This window comes from Plecotus auritus, assembly GCF_963455305.1.
Source record: "Plecotus auritus genome assembly, chromosome: 5".
Taxonomy (NCBI): domain Eukaryota; kingdom Metazoa; phylum Chordata; class Mammalia; order Chiroptera; family Vespertilionidae; genus Plecotus; species Plecotus auritus.
The window spans coordinates 32,373,848-32,394,970 of record NC_137776.1 but is presented as its reverse complement, the minus strand read 5'-3'; the positions used below and the strand labels follow the sequence as shown (position 1 = coordinate 32,394,970).

Here is a 21,123-nt window from a genome sequence, read left to right as displayed (position 1 = left end):
AATGTAAGACAAAATAAATCAATGAAAGCCCCTGGCATATGCTTAAAAAGAGTGGGTCCCCATCAGTAAATGCTGGACAAAGATGCTGGTCAAGGTTCCCCTCCCTCCCTCCTTCCCTCCCTCTCTCTTTGCCCCTCCCACCCAGCCCCCATTAGCACACTGCTACCCACCATCCTTCTCAGTACTCCGTTAGGTGCCCAGAGCCCTCGCTTCAGTGGGGCTGGACCCGACATGTTACTCCCAGTGAAAAGGCTCTTTGTCTCCAGGTGGGAGGCTGGCACCATGGCCTTTGCTCTCACATCTCTTGCTCTGTGCTCTGGCAGTTGGAGCATGTGCGATACACAGCAGGGCCAGGGAGATGCTAGCAGTAACAGGGCGTCACTGGTGCTGTGGACCCACCGTCTTGGGAAAACATCACGCATCCCTGGTACCCCCAGCCCTGAACTCCAAACCTCCCTTCCAGAACCCAAGCCACACTCTGGGACTCTACCTCTGTCCTCTGGCCCATGGAGGGCACACTGCTCTTTCCTGCTGCATCTCCCACTTCTGCCACTCCTCACTAGCCTTCGAAGCTCAGGTGATCCCAGGAAGCCTGCCCTGGCCACTGTCCGGTCTCCCCTCCTCTGAGCCCCATGCCATCAGGCCACATGCAAACCAAAGCTGGAAAAGACCTTCAGAACGACTTGGCCTCAGCTCTCCATTTTACAGAGGGGGCTGGATCCCAGACCCAGCGTTAGTCCACCACCGCTATACAGCACATCGGTGGTCAGTGGCAGAGTCCAGGTCCCCGGACCTCCAGATGCAGGCCCTCCTCCCTCCGGGACACCGAATACATTGCTTCCCCATAAGGGCACCTCCTGTGGGAATGGTGGCTCTTCCTCCTTCTCCAGCAGCAGCTGGTGGTGCCTACAGCCCACCTGGGCGAGCAGGGGCCAACCCACCATTCCCTCCCTTAGCATTTATTGAAGCTCTAAGGTCCCTGATAAGTAAGATTTCAATACCCGTGGGTGGCAACTCCTTCAGGCAGAGTTGAGAACGGTTTCCATGGAGACTGCCCAGGCTCCAGTTTCCATAGCAACATCCACAGGCAGTTACAGAGCCTCCTATTTATGTCAACTTAACATTTGCAACTGCTCTATTTTTCAGGCCAAACCTGGGCCTAATATAGGGCTTCCTGTCTAAGATCAGTGACAGACCACAAGGGCCAAAGGGGAACTGGGTGACTCTGTGCCATTAGCTGACAGTGAGGACATTTCCTCAGCCAGCAGGCCTCCTCCATCCTGGCTGCAGGGTACACATGTACACGGAGACATACACACACTTAAACTATAAAGAGGATGCATCTTCTTGACAGGAGAGATAGAGGCCTCCAGATCCCTGCCCTCCAGAGATGACTGTTACATGGTTTGGAGTATCCTTCCAGAAGCAGTACATGCACATCCATAGAGCTATCTTTCAGAAAATTCACAAATGGGATATATATTTTATTTTTGCTCTGCCAACTACTTTACCCTAATTATATATGTTTCTTTAATTGGATTTAAAGAGAGAGAGGGAGAGGGAGAAACATTGATGTGAGAAACATCAATTGGTTGCCTCCCTTATGCACCTGGACTGGGGATCCAACCCAAAACCTGGGTATGTGCCCTGACCAGGAATTGAACCGGTGATCTTTTGGTGCATGGGACAATGATCAACCAACTGAGCCACACTGGCCTGGGCTTACCCTAATTATAGATCTTGGAGAACTTTGCACATCAGCACAAATTCGAGCTACTTCATTCTTTGTAATGGCAACAAAATATGCACTTTAAAAGTAAGTCCCCAGTTGAGGGAGTTTTGTTTTTAGTTTCTTTCTGTTACAACAATAAATATCCTTGTACCCACTTATATTTCTGTAAACTTGTTTGAGTATATCCATAGGATAAATTCCTAGCAGTGAAATTGCTGGGTCAAACCCACTGCATTTTAAAATTTGACTCTTGTCACCAATTTACTGCCATTGGTACAAGAGGGCTTGTACCAGGTACATACTTGAGAAGACTGGGTATTATTAAACTTACACCAAACCAATCCACAAAACTGGTCTCCCCAACTTATTCTAATAACACAAAGGCCTGAAAAGGAGAGCGTGAGAAAGGGAGATTACAGGCCAACCTTACTAATAAACATGTATCCAAAACTGCTGAAGAAAATATCAGCAAACAAAGCCCAATAGTATAGAAACAAGAGAACACATCATGACCAAATGAGTTATTAATGTTATTCCCCACCTTAACAAGTTAAAGGGGAAAAACATGTGATCATATCGATAAGGAAGAAACATTTGATAAAAGAATTAAACAACTATGCCTAATTAAAAATGAAAACTAGAAATAGGAGACAACTGCTTTAACCTTAAAAAGAGTATTTCTCCAATATCTAAAACTATATGCAAAATGAATTCTCTTTAAAATCAAGAACAAGCCAAGATTTGTGACTATCACCATGGTACCACAGGTCCTAGTCAGTGAGACAGGTGAAGAAAAAGAAATAAAAGTTTTAGTTATTTGAATTAAATAAATAAAATATATTGTGCTTCACAACTTACACACTAGTGATTTACAGATAACATTGTCACTTTAAATGTTTTGCTACATAAAATATATGAACCCTCCCTGCAAAAACATGTCTCCCTTCTTGTTTCGTATTTTTTACCTAACAGTAATAAAACATCTTTTCATGTTTAGCTATGATCCATTTGTATTTCTCTGTGAACTGCCTGTTTATATTCTTTGCCTTTTTATGTACCGAGTTGTTCATTTTTCATGATTTTAAGAACTTGGCATATTAGGGAAAATAGCCTTTTATGTCCTATGTTTCAACATCTCCCCCAGTTTGCAGCTTATAAATCTTTTGCCTTGGTGTTTTGTTCTATGTAAGTTCTAATTTTTCATAGTCCAAGTTATTGGTAGATGTCTCACTTTAGAAAGGTCTTTCCTCCTCCCAGATTATCTTTTAAATCATTTCAAATACTTTCATGGCTTCAGTTCATACTCAAAACCTTTGCTCCATCTAGAATTTTGTTGCAAGGAAGTAGGATCCTGGTTAATTTTTGTCCAAAGTTACCCAGTTGTTCCACTAAAAAGAATTCATGTCCCCCCCCTCCCTAAATTTTCTTGAATGTAAGTCAACTTCCAGGCCTCCAACACATCCATTCCCTTTGCTACAGCGAACTCTTTAATTGTATAAGTTTATAATGCTTAATATCTGGAGGCTATTCTCCATGCATACTTTCCTAAAAGAACTGAAAGTCAAGTTAAAAAAATAAACTTTTGGCATTTTAATTGATTGCATTTAGATTGATGTCTTTGCAAGATTTAGAAAAAGGTGTGTCTGTACTAACCTGAGCCTTCTATGCCCCTCCCAGGATTCCTGAGCCTGTGATTGGGACCTATAGTGAAGGTACCTATCCTCATTCCACCTCTGGGCTCATTCGGTCAGGGTTCTGGGCAGCTCTCCCTCTTCCTTCTCTGCAGAATGTGGACCTGACTCATGCCCAACTCAGCTCAGCCCCACCAACATGGTTACTTAATGCCCAGAAATCGTGGAGAACACGTCAGCGTCCTTGTGCTTAAGGACAAGCAATAATGACGTCATCTTCCGGGGTGGTTTAGAGGCACTTAGAAGCAGCATAACCTTGGGCAGGTTGTGCAAGCCCTCAGAGCCCCCTCCTTCTCCCTCACCTGTAAAACGTGAATCTACCTGGCTTATGAGGGGACATCTATGGTCCTTGGCTGGACCAGGGAACAGGCCCACCTCTGCAGGCATCAGACGCCAAAGCCTGCTGGCTGCCCCTGCCTATTGCCCCCACCCCATCCCCTGCCACTCTGCCCCCAGGCTGCAGCACCCCTGCCCTGCCCACCCCCACCTGCCACTTTCAAGTCAAAGTCAGAAGTCAAAGATTTTTATTGTTCTACAGACACTTCTGAAAAGAAATCTAAGTGAGAAAATATACAAAGCGTTTAAGAGTTTCATCTCCAGGGAGCACCTAAGCCTGACTGGAGGCGTTGAAGCCTCCTCTTCAAGGCTCAGGGCTCAGAGCGGTTAGCATATGGAATGATCAGTAAAACATGCAAAAGTGAGGAGGAAAAGGAAAAATGGTGCATTCCCCCAAAGCAGAAGGGGACGGATTTCAGAACAAAGAGGAGGCAGGGTGTGCAGGTACAAGGTGGCTCTCCCTCCCCTCCACATTATCTTCTACAACAGCTCGAAGCTTGGAGGAAGCCAGGAGCCCCACCCACTTGGCGCGTCAGTGCTGCGCTCAGCCCCACAGCCAGGGGGAGAAGCGACCCTCTTCTGCCCTGTTCCAGTGTGGCTGTGGGACCCTACCATACTCCTGGGGGGCCCTGGCTCCTCCCTCTTTGGTTCCACTCAGAGAACGATTGTGCTTGACAACTCATCCCCACCCCCAAGCTCCAGGCTCCCTCTGGTGGGCTGAAGGCACTGACGGGAGTCCTGGGAGGCCCCCAGGACAACCACCTTCCCTTGTGCTCTGGTGGGTCCATCCCTGGCACAGTCCGCCATCCTCAGCCCAGACCCGGGAACTGGGACACGGGAGGAAGTGTGCCATCCAAGGAAAAAACCTTCGGGACTTTCCCAACTGTGCAGACATTTCTGAACCCCTCCACACCCCTCCCCACACCCTATCCCTTAGCCCAGGACCCCCACGGGCCCAACCCCTCCATCCAGTCCTCCCCAGAGGACCCAACTTTAAGATGGTGGTCACAGAAACCATCTCAGGGCGCCCTCTCTGTCCCCCAGGCCCGGGACGTCAGCGGAGGTGAGGGCCTTGAGAGGTCACGGCTCTGGTACAGGGAGGTGGGCAGGGCTGGACGGGAATGGGGAGGCACATTACGTCTATGGAATGGCGTCCAAAGTACAAGCTAAGAGAGGGGAAGAAGGAAGGCCAGAGAGTGGCAGGAAGAGAAAGGAGGAGAGGCAGGGGTGGGACCGGGAGGGCGGGGAGGCCTTCACACCGCCCCGCAGATGAGCGTCTCCACCACGAAGGTGTTCTCGAAGTGGCGGATGGCGTTGCAGTTCTTGGCCCCACGCTTGTTGATTCCTGCGGGGAACAGAGAATTCCCAGTGAGGCCGTGTCCTGGCCCAGAACTGGCTGGGCTACAAAGCCACCAGCCTCAGAGCCTGAGGGGACCAGAGGGGACGGGGAGGAGGCCCAGGAAAACAAACCCAGGTTCACCCCAGGCAGTGCAGTAAAATGCTGAGCGCTCAGGAGCTGGCATCAGAGCCAGCATTGCCTCCCTCCTGCTGTGTGACTTCAGACTCTAAAGTTTAGAGGGATTAACTAACTTCTCGGAGCCTCAGTTTCCTCACCTTTAAAAGGGGCAGCAATAATAATGATGATGATGATGATAACTTATACTCTTTAAGGACATAAAGATCGTAAAATGCGTGGTATGTACTAAGTGCTCAATTAACATTGCTGCTGCCATCTGAGCTGTCTGACCACTGGTCTCCAGCTCCGGGGCCAGCACGCTGGGACGGGCCTGGTGTGGAGCCAGGGCAGGGGCCACTCACGTCTCCGAGTTGCCCGGCGCCGCAGCCGGTAGGTGTCCTTCCCGTTGCACAGGTGGTAGATGAAGGAGCCCAGGGTCTCCTTGTCGTTGACGTGCTCTGTGACCACCATCTCCTCCTGGATGATGTATGTCTGTGGCAGGTAGGTACCTCTCTGCAGAGCGAGTGGCCACGGCTCTGGTCAGTACACAGGGCTCCCCTCCTGTGGTCTCCACTAGCTCACTGCCCACTTCCCTGTTGCCACCCTTCTGCTCACTCGAGCTATGTCCCCCAACACTGAAATGCACACATGCCCCCTCCCTCATTCAGAGGCTCCACAGCTCGGCCTTCTAATGCCCCCAGGCAAGTGCTGCTGTGCTAAGTACTGCCACCTGCGCTGCCCTGAATTCTGCGTGTGTGGGCGTCTGGCCTCCCACCCTAAGGGCAGAGCCTCCGCATCTCCCTGCACTGTGACTGGGGCATGGACTGGGGTATGCAGTGAGGTATGTAGTGGGGTATGGGCTGGGGCACAGAGTGAGGACGTGGAACCTCCCTTACCCCAGGCCTGGCTCCACAGGGAGGGACAAGATACCGCCAAAACCACCGCTCACCTTCACGTTCATGAGGAGCTCCCAGAAGTTGCGAGGGGGCAGCACGATGGTGGTGTTGAGCTCGATGACATAGCACTTGTCCAGGGAGATGTCATGGTAGGCGGTCAGACCCTGGGGAGAAGGAGGGGGCCATGTCAGTCCCTGCAGGTGAGGGCCTGGCCCATGGGGGGAGGGGAGGGGGCTGGGAGAGGCCTCTGGCTAGCAAAGGAAGAAACCCCACCCCCGCCATGGGGATACACCCCTTTTTTCTGCTCCTCTCCCAGCCTGTGTTTCATTTACTAGATGAAAGACACCAAGTGTGAAACACCTCAGTGTCACAGGGCTCTTCTCATGGGGTGACAGAGCTGAGGTGTGGGGAACACAGTGATGTCCTGACTGCATGCTATCAAAGCCGGGAGGCCCACTTCTGTGGACCCTCAGGGAGAAACCCCCGATCTCAGGCCCTACTTGTGCTGCACCTCGATAAACATGGTGGCACAGGAATATGCGATACAAAGGGACATCCTGACCCACGAAGCCAGCGTCTGCAGCTGCCAGGTGGCGGGGGAGAATCCGTGGCTCGTTCATTCAGTGATAGCTGCGCTACCCATGCAGGGAGGGCAGAAGTAGGTTTAGTTATTCGTATGAAAATAATACAATTACTAACTAATAATACAAAAACTTCGTGTTTTGTATATTCACAACTATAAACTTACTTTAGCACCTGGTATAATGACAGCAATGTCTTTAAACCTCAACAAAGCTAAGCCGTAGTTACTCATGCCCTATGTCTACAGTCAAAGGATGTACAAAGGCCATCAGCATTCTCCTTTCACGCCTGTTCTTCCTCATGACTCTTGGTGGAAGGGGGCTGCGGCCCCTGGGTGCCCCTCTTCCCGCCCGGGCCCCAGCCTCAGCCCCTGGCTGGCCTCACCCGCTGGAAGTCGTGGATGATGTCTGCAGGGTCGCCGCCACCAAACTGGGGCACCGGCACGTTGATGCGCTCGTAGTTATCTTCGAGGTAAATCTTCACGTCCTCCTCCAGCTCCATCCGCGTGCGGGCCTGGGAGGACAGGGAGTCCTCGTAGAAGACGCCGCAGTGGAAGAAGTTGTCTCGAGCCAGCTGAGCAAGGTGGGGAGAGACAGACTGGTCACGCAGTGCCCTGGGCACGGCCACTGCCACCTGCCCAACCACTTCACTCTCTTAAGGCCTGAGGACACAGGAAGGGTGGGACTGTGAGACCCATTTCACAGATGGAGAAACTGAGAAACGTGGGGAGTCAGGGAGAGTGAGCTGGGCCAACCATTTCCTAGGTGGATGACCTCTCTGGGCCTCAGTTTCCCCATCTGTAAAATAAGGCTTCTTCTGACCTCAGGTCCATGAGTCTGTGCTTGGGAAATGGGGTGGACCAGCACGAGGAGGACCCAGAGGGACAGACACCTGAGAAAGAGCCTGGGGTGAGCAGGAGGGTCCTCAGGGCAAACACAGGAGCTTGAACTGAACAAGCTGGGCTCCGGGGCAGGCAGCGCCCTATACCGCCACCAGAGAGCATTCGCCCACCTTTCCTCCCCCTGCTGTGGGGCCCTGAAGACCTGGGGGCAAAGTGGGGGCGGGGAGGAGCTGAGAGGCAGCCCTTGTGATTCCAGTTCCATGTCCAACCTCACACAAGCCCCCACCTTCCCTGGGCCCCATGCCTCATGAGAAACCTTGGCAAACGCTGTTTTCTGAGTGGCCGGCCTCGTCACTCCATCATACGGAAAGGGAGCCAGGCCAGCGTGGCTCAGTGATTGAGCGTCGAGCTATGAACCAGGAGGTCACGGTTTGATTCCCAGCTAGGGCACATGCCTGGGTTGTGGTCTTGATCCCAGTGTGGGGTGTGCGGGAGGCAGCCGATCAATGATTCTCTCTCATCATTGACCTCTCTCCCTCACCATCCTCTCTGAAATCAATAAAAATATATTTTGAAAAAATAAGGGAAGGGAGGCAGTGTGACATGATCGAGGCCAGGGACCGACCGGGTGGGCCCACTGGTAATTCTCCAGGGGCTCCTCCATCGGTGCCCGGACAGCTGGCCTGAACTGGGCAGGACTTTCCTCCTGTCTCCGTGCAAGCAAGCTACGGGGTGAGTCAGCACACATGAATCACAGGGTCCCAGGGCACAGACCAGAGGCTAGTCTGAGGTGCCCCAGTCCCTGGGAATCATGGTGGGTGGGGAACCCTGGAGTGTGAGCGGGGGCTGGGAATAAAGGGGACCAGAAGGCAGAGTGGGTGGAGGAGAGGGCTGTGGCCACAGCAGGAAAAGGCCCCAGGGTCCGCACAGGAAAGTGAAAACCAGGGAAAGATGGGGAGCAGCCCTTGCGGGGAGGGAGGACAAAAGGGGAAGTCAGCGGGTTCCCAGGGGAAAGTCCCAAGAAACAGAAACTCTTCAGTGATTTCCCTTGTGGGAAACCTGAGCGAGGACCAAGGTAAAGGCCAATGCTTAAGGGTGGGAGAGGTCACTGGGGTCATAAATGACTGGCAATTCGCAGCCTTTTCATTCCTCTGAGATTCCTCATTTGTTGTACTTCAGGTTCTTCTTTTGAGCTACCTTAACTTAACTACTTTCAGCTCTGAGTTCGAGGGGCACTGCCTCCCCCCCCAGGTCTGGGTTGATCACAAGGTCACTGTGACCATGAACAGTTCTGGCCTAGCTGAAGCCCAGACTGGCTGCAGGAGCAGATCGCTGGGTGTGGGCCAGCTGCGGATATGGTGGTGAGTGGGTCTCTCCACTCACCTACGTCCAAACATAAAATGGGATGGAATTCCTTAAAGTGTGACCCTTGGGCACAGGATTCGAGGGATCAGAGTTCTGATTTGTGCTCGGTCTGAGTTTCTGGTGACAACGGCCCAGGGTGACTCTGTGGGCCACACAGGCCCAGGTTCTAATCCCGGCTTCCCCACTGCTGAATGCACTCCTGGGAGAGTTTCCTGTTGACCTCAGGTGTGTCTGATGAAATGGGTAAGGACACTCGTCCAGGGTCTGTAGGTGTTAGAGGACGGGCCCCAGTCCTGGCTCCTGGACCAGAGCGAGGCTCCCCAGGATGAGGGGCTAAGGTGAGCTGACTGAGCCCAAGGATGCTCCAGGGAGGATGAGGGGGCAGGCCTTCTGGGCTAGTCTGGGCACTCCTCCCATCTGGGGGGCATGCCCAGGGCTTCCTGCTCCCCATTTTCACAAACCCCAAGCACCTGGCTCTCAACTGCTCATGCTGCCCTCTCCTGCTGCAAACTCCCACACTCCCCTTTCTGAATGCTCCCCTTTCTCTGAGAGCCTGGCCCCACTCCCACCCAGCCTCACCTGAGCGAGAAAGAAGTATCTGTAGATGTAGACGGAGGCGAACACGAGGCCCATGAGCAGCACCACCATGCCCATCGACAGGTAGCACACGCTGCCTACGGAGCCCCCCTTCTTGTGGCGGTGGTAGGGGGGCCGCTCCTCCTGCAGACAGCAGTGCAGGGCCAGTTAGCTGGGGGTCCTGCACCCTGGAATCCTCCCACCCCTTTTCCGAAGTGAGACCTCACCCTGCTGGCCTGGGGGGAGCCTTGGGGTCAGGGGAGAGGATGGGGGGTGCACGGGAAATTATCTGGAAGAAAAGGAAGCCGCGGGCTCTCCCAGCTCCTCCTGTCATGTACACAGAGACTGAGACCCACCACGAGGCCACAAAATGATGCACTGAGGCTCAGCAGGCGCATTTGGAATTCCCCTGCATGAGTCCCCTTCATGGGACCAGCTGTGATCACAGGGTATTCTTTCAAACACAGAAGGGGAAGCACAGACATGGCCTTAGTCATTGTGCCAGGCCTCGTCACCTATGGGAATTGGGGTGCTCTGGGCAGTGGGGAGCCAGGGAGGCTTTTGAGGTAGGGAGTGACAAGATCCATCCAGGGTGGACTGGAATGGGGGCAGTGGGAGGGGGGCCGTGGCAGGGAGCAGTCACTGACTGACGGGGACAGGGGCTCCAGGAGGCCCACAAGGTCGGGCTGGTCTCGGTCCGGCCAGGCAGCACTGGGCTTGTGATCCACGCTGAGTAGAGCTCAGCCTTCCAGGCAGTGATGGCCTCACACAGGCCTGGCTGGCAGTGCCAGGCAGGCTGTCAGGAGGCTTCCAGGAGCCAGGATACTTCTGCCAGGAGGGAAACGTGGTGGTGGCAGTAGCAGCTGCCACCAGGGAGCTGGGGCAGGAGGCTCCTGGTAAAACCTGCTCTGGGAGCCAGGCGTGGGCTCGGCACAGTAGCTGCAGGGCTGCCGAGCAGCAGCAAGCCAACCAGACCCAGCTCCGGGCCATACCACGTGTGCCGGGGCAGGTGGAGGGCGGATGTGTGTAATCCCCGTAGCACGCTTCACCTGCAGCACTGGACCCGTGTGACCTTGCTCATCCCTCTTTACGCCTGTCCTCCCTAACCCAGGCCCTCCTTCACCCTGTGAGCTGCTGTAAAGGTGCCAGGCTTGTCTCTGCCTCCAGTGCCCACCATCCAAACCCTCCTCCGTGGTGTCCAGATACAGCCAGGTGAGGTTAGAGGCCAGTGCCAAAGACTCCCACCCCACCCCCACCCTGGAGGAGCTGGGGCAATGTGGGGGGAGGGGAGGAGCTCCAGCTCAGAGCCCAGCTCCTCACTGGGCCTCTGCCACTGCCTGCTTAGCCCTCTTTGTGCCATGTTTCCTCCCTCCCTTCATCCTGGAGTGGGTGGCAGGAGGGTGGGGACACAGTTCAGGTCCAAGTTACCCAGGACAGGCCCATATCTCTCAGCACTGGAGGTCCAGTCTGGTAGAGATAGGGCTCATAGCCTGCTGTTCCCCTCAAGTCCTCTCCCCTGTGGCCCCTGGTTTAGCACACGTGTGTGTGGGGGTGTGGCCCGGGCCTCGGGGAGCAGAGGAAAGTCCCATCAGAGGGGCTGTTGCCTTCCTGCTTGGAGAGGGCAAAGAAGGCCTGGAGGACCCTCCCCCTCTCTGGGCACATCCCTCACCAGGCCAGTGGCCCCAGCCTCCGCCGCCCTGGGGTGAGACACAGAATGGAGAGGTGCCCCCACCCATCCTGCTCAAAGCAATGGCTTTGACTTTCCAATGGGCTCCCAGGAGCAGCACTGGACAGGGCGACCCAAGAGCCAGGCTCTGCCAACATCTCAGAGGAACAAGCCACCTGGGGATCCACCGTCTTGTGCGTGGTTCTCAGGAATGTCGCTGACTCAGAAGGCAGGCCGGTGACCCCGCCAGCTGGGCCTCCTGCCCCTCTGGACCCACGTGTGTAGTCGGTGGGATCCAGCGCTGAGGCCCCAGCAGGGGCTGGGATCCAGCAGGCGCACTGCAGTGCCCATCTGCGCAGGTTCCCCTCCCCGTGAAAGTGAACAGGCCGCCCGCCTCCCCACAGGGTTTTGTCCTGAGGGGGGTTTTGTCGGGAGTAAAGGAGACAAAGGCCTGAAAGCCCTTGGTTCAGGATAAATGCTGGTTATAAATAGCAGATCTTTATCAGCTCAACTTTCCCTGGTTAGGGCCACCACTGAGACAGCTGTTGAGGCTGCAAGGGGGTCAGGCTTATGCTCCTTCTTCAAGAAAACCAGAGAAGCAAGCTTGTGAGAACTGCTTTAAAAACAACAACAAACAGCAGAACAGTCAATGGGCTACAAGCCAGAGCCCCAGGGCCTGCTCCACAGAGGAAGTGCCTGGTCAAGGTGAGGCCCACCAGGGTTACAGCTGCCTTTCTGCTCCGGCCGCTGGGTCAGGTGTTTCTAAGGGGCGGGCAAGGCAGCTGGAGAGGGCGGTGGGGAGAGGAGGTCAGAGAGGATAGAGGAGGGAGGAGGGAGGAGGTGAGGCTTACGCCCCCAGCTGAATGTGAGGGTGGCTAATGTGGCTGAGGACACGGCCTCCAGCCAGGACACCTGACACTGCCCTGTGTCCTCACATCTCTGTGGGGGTCGGTCACTATGAAGGTTGGGGATCCCCCACTTTTCCTAGATATGCAGTGGACAAATGGCTCCTTCTCCTGCCTCTATTGACACCCACTGAGTGCATACTGGGGGCTCATCCCCTACTCCTCTTCTGACCCTCCAGCCTTTGGGGGCCAAACCCCAGAAGCATCGTGGCCGAGCAGTGGCTGGAAGAAAAAGCAGGACCAGAGGCTGTCATGAGGCAGATGGGAAGCCACGGATGTCCCTGCTTCCAGACAAAAGGGCCCCACACAGGACGGAGGGCCCCTGAATCCTGCCCCAACGCTGCCATTGCTTCCCTGGCCCCATACTACACCATCAAGACCAAGGCCCGAATTCCAAAGCCCTGCAGTCAGCTGGGGGCCTCGCCTCTTGGGATCCCTGGCTGCCCAGCTCACTCAGCAAGATGGCCAGCTTCATCTGCCATGCTAGAGACCCAGGAAAATGCAGCCCCCACATGAAACAGTTACTACATCCAGGCATTTGGGAGCTTCCATTTAGAAAGTAGAAAATATTGCATACTGTTTCCATAGCAACTGGGCTTTCTGAGCAAAGTGCCTGGCTGTGTACTCTTGTGAGGCACGTGAGCCAGACCTGTGGGGACCCAAGAGGGGCCTGAGCCTCTGCCTGCCTGCTTCACTCAGCCCCACAATGGCGCTCATTAAGCGACTTAGCAAAGGCAAGGCCAAAACAGTCAAGGGGAACCCAGCCAATTGGAACATTAACTCAGCAGACCCCCTGGCTCATGGAGAGCGCGCCCAGCTACCTTCCCCTGGTGGCAACGTCCAAAATAACTGCAAGCGGATTAAGCTACAGTTGCAGGCTGGAGGAGGAGGCTACCAGGGAACCAGAAGGCCAGGACTGCCGGCTGGTGCGAGGGGTCTCCTCTCCCCTCCCCAGCATCATGCCCCTCCTCAGCATCTTTCTTTCCCAGGCTGCAGCTCACAGAGACAAGGGCACGTGTGTGTGTGTGTGTGTGTGTGTGTGTGTGTGTGTGTGTGTGTGAGAGAGAGAGAGAGAGAGAGAGAGAGAGAGAGAGAGAGAGAGAGAGAGAACACTGACAGGGTGTGGTGAGAATGGGCAAATGCAGAGCTGTGCTCAGATGCTGACAGGGGTCATGACTTTGCCATCACTGGAACCCCATTCCTATCGTGGGACCCAGCAGCACCCCGGTGCGGTGGGTGAGGAGAACAGTGAGACCCCTGAGGACACTCCTGCACAGTCCTCCACTCTGCTTGGCGCTTGGGATGGATTCTGCTCCATTCCCCACGGTCAAGACGAGATCTAGAGAAAAGGCTTGGGAGGACGAGAAGGCTGGCTGCTGGAGCTCTCCTGGGGGAGTGAGCTCGGAGAGGCTGCGCTTCTGTGATTTTATCACAACATTTTTTTTTTTTCTGTCACTAAGAGAAACGCATCCTCCCTGGCACTCTGCTGACAGCTTTGGAACATGCAAGGGCAGGCTGAGGGAAATAGAATAGGGAGTAGAAAAGTCTGGTGCTCTGGGAAGGCCCAGGGCAGGCCAGGAATAGGACAGCCCCATGTCCCCACACTGCCATGGGGCAGGACCCAGAGCTGGCCTGCATTTTCACGAAGGTCCTTTCAACCCAGCCCTTGGGGCCTGTGGGACAGGACTCCAAGCCTGGCCAGATCCACCCTCCGGGCTGGCAGGGACCTCCCCCCAACCACTCCGGGAGACCCAGCTCCCCCCTGCCAAGGGCCTGAGGCCAGGGCACAGAAGGTGAAATCTGATTCTCAGGTATGCAGGCTGGGAGGGAGCGACACAGGGGCCATTAATCAAAGGCAAAAGCCAGAGAAAATTGCAGCGCTGAGAAGATGAGTGTATTGAACTTGTTCCTTTCTTCCCACAGCCCCCAGATTGGGTCGAGTGAGGACATGTCCACATCTCCTGGCTCTGTGTGTGTGTGTGAGAGAGAGAATTCATAAGCACAGAGGAACTGTGGGAGAGGGGAGGGTGCGGAGAGGTGTAGAGCTGGCCATGTTCACTAACACGCACATGTCCTAAAGGTGTAACCCTTTTGGACAGATTGTAATCCTCCTCTTGGGCCCCTATTGCTCCCTCTTGCCCATTAAGAATGATATGGCTAGAAGGTGCTAAGAGGGGGTGCTTCCCCGCCAGCCGCCCATTAGTGCAGGCTTCTCATTATCTCAGACGCAAGCACCATGTGGGGAGAGTGGGCAGCTGGAGGCCCAGCTGGGCCCCCACCCCATCCCTTCCAGGCCCACGGAGGCTCTGCCTTCCAGTAGCAGGTCTGGGGACAAAATCCTCCTTGTGTTTCAGGTTTTGCCCAGAAGCAGGGGGAGCCTGCTCTGAGGGTGGTGCTGCCGCACCCTGGCCCCTAGGCCTGCACACAGGTGACATTTTATCACAGCGCCAGAGGGTGGCTCGCCCGCTGCAAGGCATTTACAAGCTCATCTGTGCATCCCGTGGTCCTGCCTCGGCTTTGAGTCTTATTGTTGAGTCCAGTTCAGTAACCAAGAAGGGGTCCGAGTCAGCCCCAGCCAGAAGACACCTTCTAATAGGCTTTCCTCTGCATCCCCACCCGAGTGGCACAAAACTCAAATGACCTGTCTTGATGAAGCAGCTCCTGGGGCCTTCCAAATAGCCCGCCTGTCCCACTCTCCTCTCTTTCAGAGCCCTAATGGCTGATACTCTGTCCTGGGCGACATCTGTGAATGCTGGCGCCTGCTATACTCACTGCCTGGGCACTGGATGTGGGAAATGTGCCCACTGGCCAGGAGAGGCCACAAGAGGCTGGCAGAAGTGAACTCTTCTCCCAAGGCCCCAATTCCAGTAGAGCAAAGGTGAAACATCCAAGCCCCCTGGGCATCACCTCAGGGCCTGGAGCAGCTATAAAATGTCACTAATATGCACACCTGTCCTAAACGTGTCGGATTTTAATCCTCTTCCCAGGCCCCCCTTGCCCCCTCTCCATGATTAAGTGAGTGAGGGGACCCTGCCCAACAAGGTCGGGGGAGGAGGCTTGCTCAGCAGGCTCAAGGCCATTACCAACAGCACCAGGAAAATGTGGATATTTCCATTTCACGCTGGGTGAGGGGGAAGAGCCAGAGGCTAGATGTCAGTTACTGCCAAGGTGATGCTAGCTAGCATCTGCCACCCGGCCTGCACTATCAGCAAGGTGCTTCCGAGAATGTGCCACTCCTGCAAGTCTGTGGACCTTCTGATGGATTTGGAATTACTTCCTCCCTTAATCTGGCTGGTCCCCCCTCCTGCCCAAATCCTATAGCTCTTAAAGGCAGGGTCTTGTTTTCCAGACCTTGGCTGGGTGCCAGGCAGCTGGGAGAAGGGGCAAGAATGCTGCTTTGGGCCCCTCATCCCTGCACCCTCCAGGGCAGAGAGGAAGGGAGGAAAGAGGCTTAAAAAAGCGCTCATTGGAAACTTTTAAAGCTGCAGATCAGTCTTCAAATATGGAGTGCCCCTCCCCATCCAGGCGCCAATTAAAATGGAGCTGTTGTGGTGGGGGGCATAGCAACTCCCCACCCCAGCCCAGGTAGTCAGTGATGCTGCGGGCTCCCAGCATTCCACACGCAGGGTGCCTGCTCAGGCTGCGACACCCATGGCTTAGACCCTTCTCCAGAGTCCCGCCTTCCAAGGCACAGGTATTCCCTGCAGCCCCGTCAGATCCCAGACAGACCCAGGGCGAGGTGTCTCAGCCATAAACTTGGGGAGGGCCTTGGCGCTGAGGAGATTCCTCCGAACCCAGCCTCCATCAGAGGGAGGGAGTGGACAATAACTTTTCTTCCAAGTCCTGTCTCCATAGGGCCTGGGGGCCCTAGATGCGGCTCAAGATCGTCGTGGGCGACGCTGCGGAGACGCCTTTGCCTGGCTGGCCCAGCCCTCCCTTCCCTTCGCCTCCAGGCCGGAGCCACGCGTCCTGTCCCCTCCGGGCCCTCCCCAGTCAGACTTCACGCCGCTCAGTTTTCCACCGCGGAAATGCCTTCTCTCCCCAGCCCGAGGCAGGGGAGGCAGGGGGAGGCAGGGGAGGACGCGCCAGGGGCGGGTGCACGAGGCCCGCCCCCACAAAGCGCAGCTGGGAAGCAGTAGGACGCCCGGGCAGCGGGGAGGGGACAGCCCGGAGGAGAGCCGGGAGAGGAAGGAGAGGGGACAGTGGGTCGGTGGGATCGGGATCAGGATCAGCCTCGGAACCCCGAACTTTGAACCCAGGACGTGCAGCCGGGCGGGTTCTGGTTTATTTCCATTTCATCTTGCACTACTCTCTCCCCCAATTCAGGTGCAGAGTAGCAGCACGTCCCCCACCTCTGGCAGACCACCCCCTCCCCTCTTGGGACGAAATCAATGGCTCCTCTCCCCCTCTCCCCCTCTCCCTTGGACGGCACCAGAACCCTCCCCCCACCCCTCCCCCGCCTCATTTCCCACCAATCACGACCCACCGCCCTACTTCGGAGAAATAGTGTTCAACCTTCCTCCCATCCCCCACCTAGGGACTCGACTCTCGGCCCCTCCCCCTTGATTGGAACCAGACGCAAACGCCAGTCCCTCGAACTTCTTCGGCCCAGCCCCCTCCCTCTATTTTGGGGCTAGGCTCCTAGGGCCCCTATACTTTTGGAAGAGTCCTTAAGCGCTTCCCCACCTGGGGACTAGCGACCCGGACCCCCCTCCCAAACTTGGACTTGGACGTTCGCTGCCACCTTAGGACAGGACCCAAGCCCCTCCCCACTTTAGGATGGATGACCCTCGGCATCCCCGGGGCGGCAAGGCGCGCCTGGGTCCCTCCCCTGAGCCCCGGCCCCTCTCACCCGAGCCCCCTCTCACCCGAGCCGGCGTCAGCAGGATCTCAGCGGCCGGAGCGGAGGCTGAGGCCGAGGCCGAGGCTGAAGCCTTGTCGGCCTTGTCGCCTTTGATGCCGGCCACGGCGGGCTGGAAGCTGATCTTCACCATGGCTGCGCCGGCCGCGTCCGCCCTGCAGCCTCTGACAGTGCAGCCTCTTTGGGTGCAGCCGTTGCCCGCACTCCGCAGGCACCGGAAGTTTGGATCCTGCTCGCGTGCCTTTCTCTAACCCCACCTCCAGTCCGCCCCCAACAGGGGGGGGCTTCGGCGCCCGCTGCGCCTGCGCCCCCTTCCTGCCCCTCAGTGCGCAGTGACCCCTGCCGGGCGTGCTGCTCCGATTAGGGGAGGATTGAGGTTCATGCCATCCATCCATCATCCATCCATCCATCCATCCATCCATCCATCCATCCATCCACCCACCCACCCACCCAATCAGGCATGGATTCAGCCCTCTTCAAAGCCTTATCCCTTCGAGCTCCCTTTCCAAGACCAGCCTCCCCAAACACACAATCTGTTAAAACAGTGTTTCCTAGATAAATGCAGTTCCTAGTCAAGTTCCCAGGTTCACTCCTCGGCTCCCACCCCCCGTCCCCCACCCCAAGGTATGTTTTTTTTTATTGATATTTAGAGAGAGAAGAGAGAGGCTTCAATGTGAAAGAGAAACATCCATCCATTGCCTTCTGCATGTGCCCTGACTGGGGATCAAACCTGCAGCCAGAAACCTTTTGGTGTACAGTGGCTACTCCAACCAGCTGAGCCACTCAGCCAGGGCCCATCATGCTACCTCCTCTTCTGGGACCTCAGTGCTGCTGAGCAGTCCCAAGGCAGCCCGTGCAAATGGTTCCCCTGAGTGTGGCTTTGTTCTCAAAGTCATTTTCAAAGTGAGGACCTTGACCAGCAGCACCAGCAGCACCAGCGGCACCAGCAGCACCAGCAGCACCAGGGAACTTGTTAGAAAGGCAAACAACCTCATTCACCCTCTCACTGCCTCTTCCTGTCCTCTCCAGACCGCCCTCTCCTCTCTCCTCAGCAGCTGAGCTCACCTCTTCACGGAGAATCTGGAAGCCATCCTGTGAGAACACCATTGTGCTGCTGGCCAGGCCCCCCACCAGCAGCTGCCCCTGTGGCTACTGTGGTCCCTTTTGGCGCTTCAAGTTGGAGGAGGAGGCGTCTGTCTTTGCTCTTCTCTTAGATTCATTCCACCTTCTTGGTGAAGATTGCAAGCCTCCCATCATCTCAGATATCTTAAGGCCTCAGTCATGCCCCATCCCCAACCCATCAGAGATGGCCCTCTACTCCAGCCTCAGCTCTCCCCTCAGTCCTATCAGTTCTGAAACATGCTTGCATTAATCTTGAAAGAAAACAGAACAAAACACCTCCTTTAGCCCCTTGTCCCCTCCCCTTGGTACCCCATTTCTCTCATTTTCTCCTTAGCCAAACTTCTAGAAAATTCGGTCTCCATTTCCTCATCCCTCTCCACACTCATCCTAGTTAGATCTGGCTTCTGTCCTCATAGCTCCACCTGGTTCTTAATCATTTTTTCTGTTGTTGTTGCTAATCCTCACCAGAGGATATTTCCCCCCACTGATTTTTAGAGAGAGTGGAAGGGAGTGGGGACACACAGAGAGAAACATTGATGGGAGAGAGACACATTGATTGGTTGCCTCCCACACATGCCCCGACTGAGGCCAGGGGTGGAGTTGCAACCCAGAATTGAACCCCAAACCCTTCAGTCTACAGGCCGGCGCTCTAAGCGCTGAACAGACCTGGCTAGGGTTAACCCTCATCTCACCGGGGATGACTTTGGGCTGCTTGGCCATGCCCACTCCTGCGACTCCACCCCTTCCTCTCCCCCATCAACCAAGTTTAGGAGGGGGTTGGCCCCAGTGGGAAGGTTTCCTGGAATCAACCCCCACAATAGTTTATCTTAAAACTAAAACCCCAAATGTGAACTTTTACATGTATTCACTTCTTTCTCCGAATTGAGTAGTTCAGTGTTGTCCTTAAAGGATAGCTGGTTTATGACAATGTAGAGGCTGGTTATTTGAGAGTTACAGTTATAGCTAACCTTGGATGGTCAGGGTAGGGGCTTGCTGGGAATGCAGTGACCTCAGGCAAAGGTATAGCCACTACCCTCGGAGTTCTGTCAGCTCCCCAGAACGTAGTTCATCTTGTAACTTAAAGTTTGTACCCTTTGACCAACATGTCCACCAGCCTGTGGTAACCACCATTCTACTCTCTGCTTCTATGAGTTCAACTACTTTAGATCCCACATATAAATGAGATAATACAGTGTCTGTCTTTCTCTGTCTGGTTTATTTCACTTAGTATGATATCCTCCAGGTTCATCCATGTTGTCACAAATGGCAAGATTTTATTCTTTTTTATGGCTGAATAACATCCCGTTGTATCCATGCACACCACATTTTTTAAATCAATTCACCCATGAGTGGACACTTAGGTTGTTCCATGTCTTGGCTATTGTGGCTAATGCTACAATGGCCACGGGAGTGCACATGTCTTTTCAAGATACTGATTTCCTTTCCTTTGGATATAGAATACCCAGTAGTGGAATTGCTGGATCCTATGGTAGCTCCATTTTTAATTTTTTGTACCTGTTAAGTATATTGAAGAGATAGTTCCTCTGAAAAATCAGTAGAAAGAGACAAATCTCTGGAAAATCTAATTAATAAATAAGGTAGAAAATATTAATATCAGAAAGAAGATATAACCACAGATAAAGTGGATATTACATGTTATAATATACTATATATACTCATATCAAATAAATATGAATGTTCCAAAGTGGATGATTTTATGGAAAAGTAAAATGGCCAAAATGGACTCAAGAAGTGGAAGAAAATAATAATGTCCTGTAATCAAGGAAAATACTGAAAAAAGTTCTCAAGCAATTCTCTCAAAAAAAGGCTCTGAGCAGCCAGACCACTTATCTGGATGGTTCTTTCAAACGAAAGGAACAGCGAGTTTTGTTGGTGCTTCGATTAGTTTTAGGCATAGATTATATATTCCGACACAAAAATCTGACCGAAGAGAGAAACATACTTTTAGTTATGAAATGAGATACAGAAATTCAATGGTATATTAGAAGAACAGCGAAGTGCTACCAAGTAGAACTTCTGAGAATAAAGACATACCTTTCAGGCTTGAAAATCTATTGGGGAAGAAATTGCTTTGCAAAATAATGCTTAAAAGTAATAGCTATTCAAACTTAAAAAACATAAAGAAAATAAAACAACAAAACCCACAACAACCACTGTTAGTACTTTGTTATTTTTCCTTCAATATTTTTTACTCTCTATGTGAATATGTGTGTGTGTGGTATGTATGTGTTTCACTAAACTGGGACAACAGTGAGAGAGAGAGAGAAAGAAAGAGAAAGAGAGAGAGAGAGTTAGTTCTCAGCTAGGGGTGATTTTGACCTTTGGGGAATATTTGGCAATGTTTGTCACAACTTGGGTTGGGGGGAGGTAGGTGCTGCTGTCCTCTAGTCGTTAGAAACCAGAGCTGCTGTGTATAGGACAGTCCCCACAATTATCCAGTCTAAAATGAGAAACTCTGGTTAATATCGTGCTTTTTTTTTTTTTTTTCCTCTTTAATTTCAGCATTTTCTCATGTGGTAGGCAGGCAGAATGCCCCCTCCCCCCACCAAGAAATCTATGGCCTAACCTTTGGAACCTGTGAATTTGTTACCTTACACTGTGAAAGGAACTTTATAGAAGTAATTAAGATTATGAACCTTAAAATAGGGAAATTATTCTGGTTTTACCTGAGTGATCACCTGAGTCCTTAAAGGCAGCGTACTTTCTCTGGCTCGAGTGAGAGAGATGTGGCAGAAAATTCACGGAGATCTGAATCATGAGAAGGACTGGAAATGGTGTCGCTGGTATGTAGATGGGGGAGGGGCAATGTGACAAGGAACCATGGTGCCTTTAAAACGCTAGGTACTAAAACCAAGGGTACAAGCCAAACTTGTGAGACAGGTGCTGGTGAAAAGGGAAAGAGTGTCACACCTCTGAGAATATGGGGAACTCTTGTCACAAAGACCATCTTAACATCTCAGTGCAGGCAGAGGTTTTTATAAGGAGGGAGAGGGAAAGCAGAACAAAGAGATCAAGGGAAGGAGGTTGAAAAGTTCTCTATGTGCAGACCAGCACAGTCCATTTTGGAAGGCCC

The 21,123-nt window shown here is 53.6% G+C and overlaps 1 protein-coding gene across 1 annotated transcript; it reads right to left on the bottom strand.

The window, feature by feature from the left end:
- Positions 1–3,930: 3,930 nt before the first annotated feature.
- Positions 3,931–17,257, bottom strand: ITM2C (integral membrane protein 2C). Its single transcript, XM_080671083.1, has 6 exons — positions 16,915–17,257; positions 9,479–9,619; positions 7,078–7,266; positions 6,165–6,275; positions 5,578–5,728; positions 3,931–5,104 (listed from the first exon to the last, which is right to left on the bottom strand). The coding sequence occupies exons 1-6, from the start codon at positions 17,038–17,040 to the stop codon at positions 5,013–5,015; spliced, it is 810 nt and encodes a 269-aa protein (XP_080527209.1). The 5' UTR covers positions 17,041–17,257; the 3' UTR covers positions 3,931–5,012.
- Between the last annotated feature and the right edge of the window lie 3,866 nt (positions 17,258–21,123).

Coding starts and splice junctions, on each gene's coding strand:
- ITM2C (XM_080671083.1), bottom strand. CDS start 17,040: ATGGTGAAGATCAGCTTCCAGCCCGCCGTGGCCGGCATCAAAGGCGAC. Junction 9,620..16,914: donor TCCTGCTGACGCCGGCTCGG/GTGAGAGGGGGC, acceptor TGCTGTCTGCAG/GAGGAGCGGCCCCCCTACCA. Junction 6,276..7,077: donor TCATCCACGACTTCCAGCGG/GTGAGGCCAGCC, acceptor CCTTCTCCCCAG/GGTCTGACCGCCTACCATGA.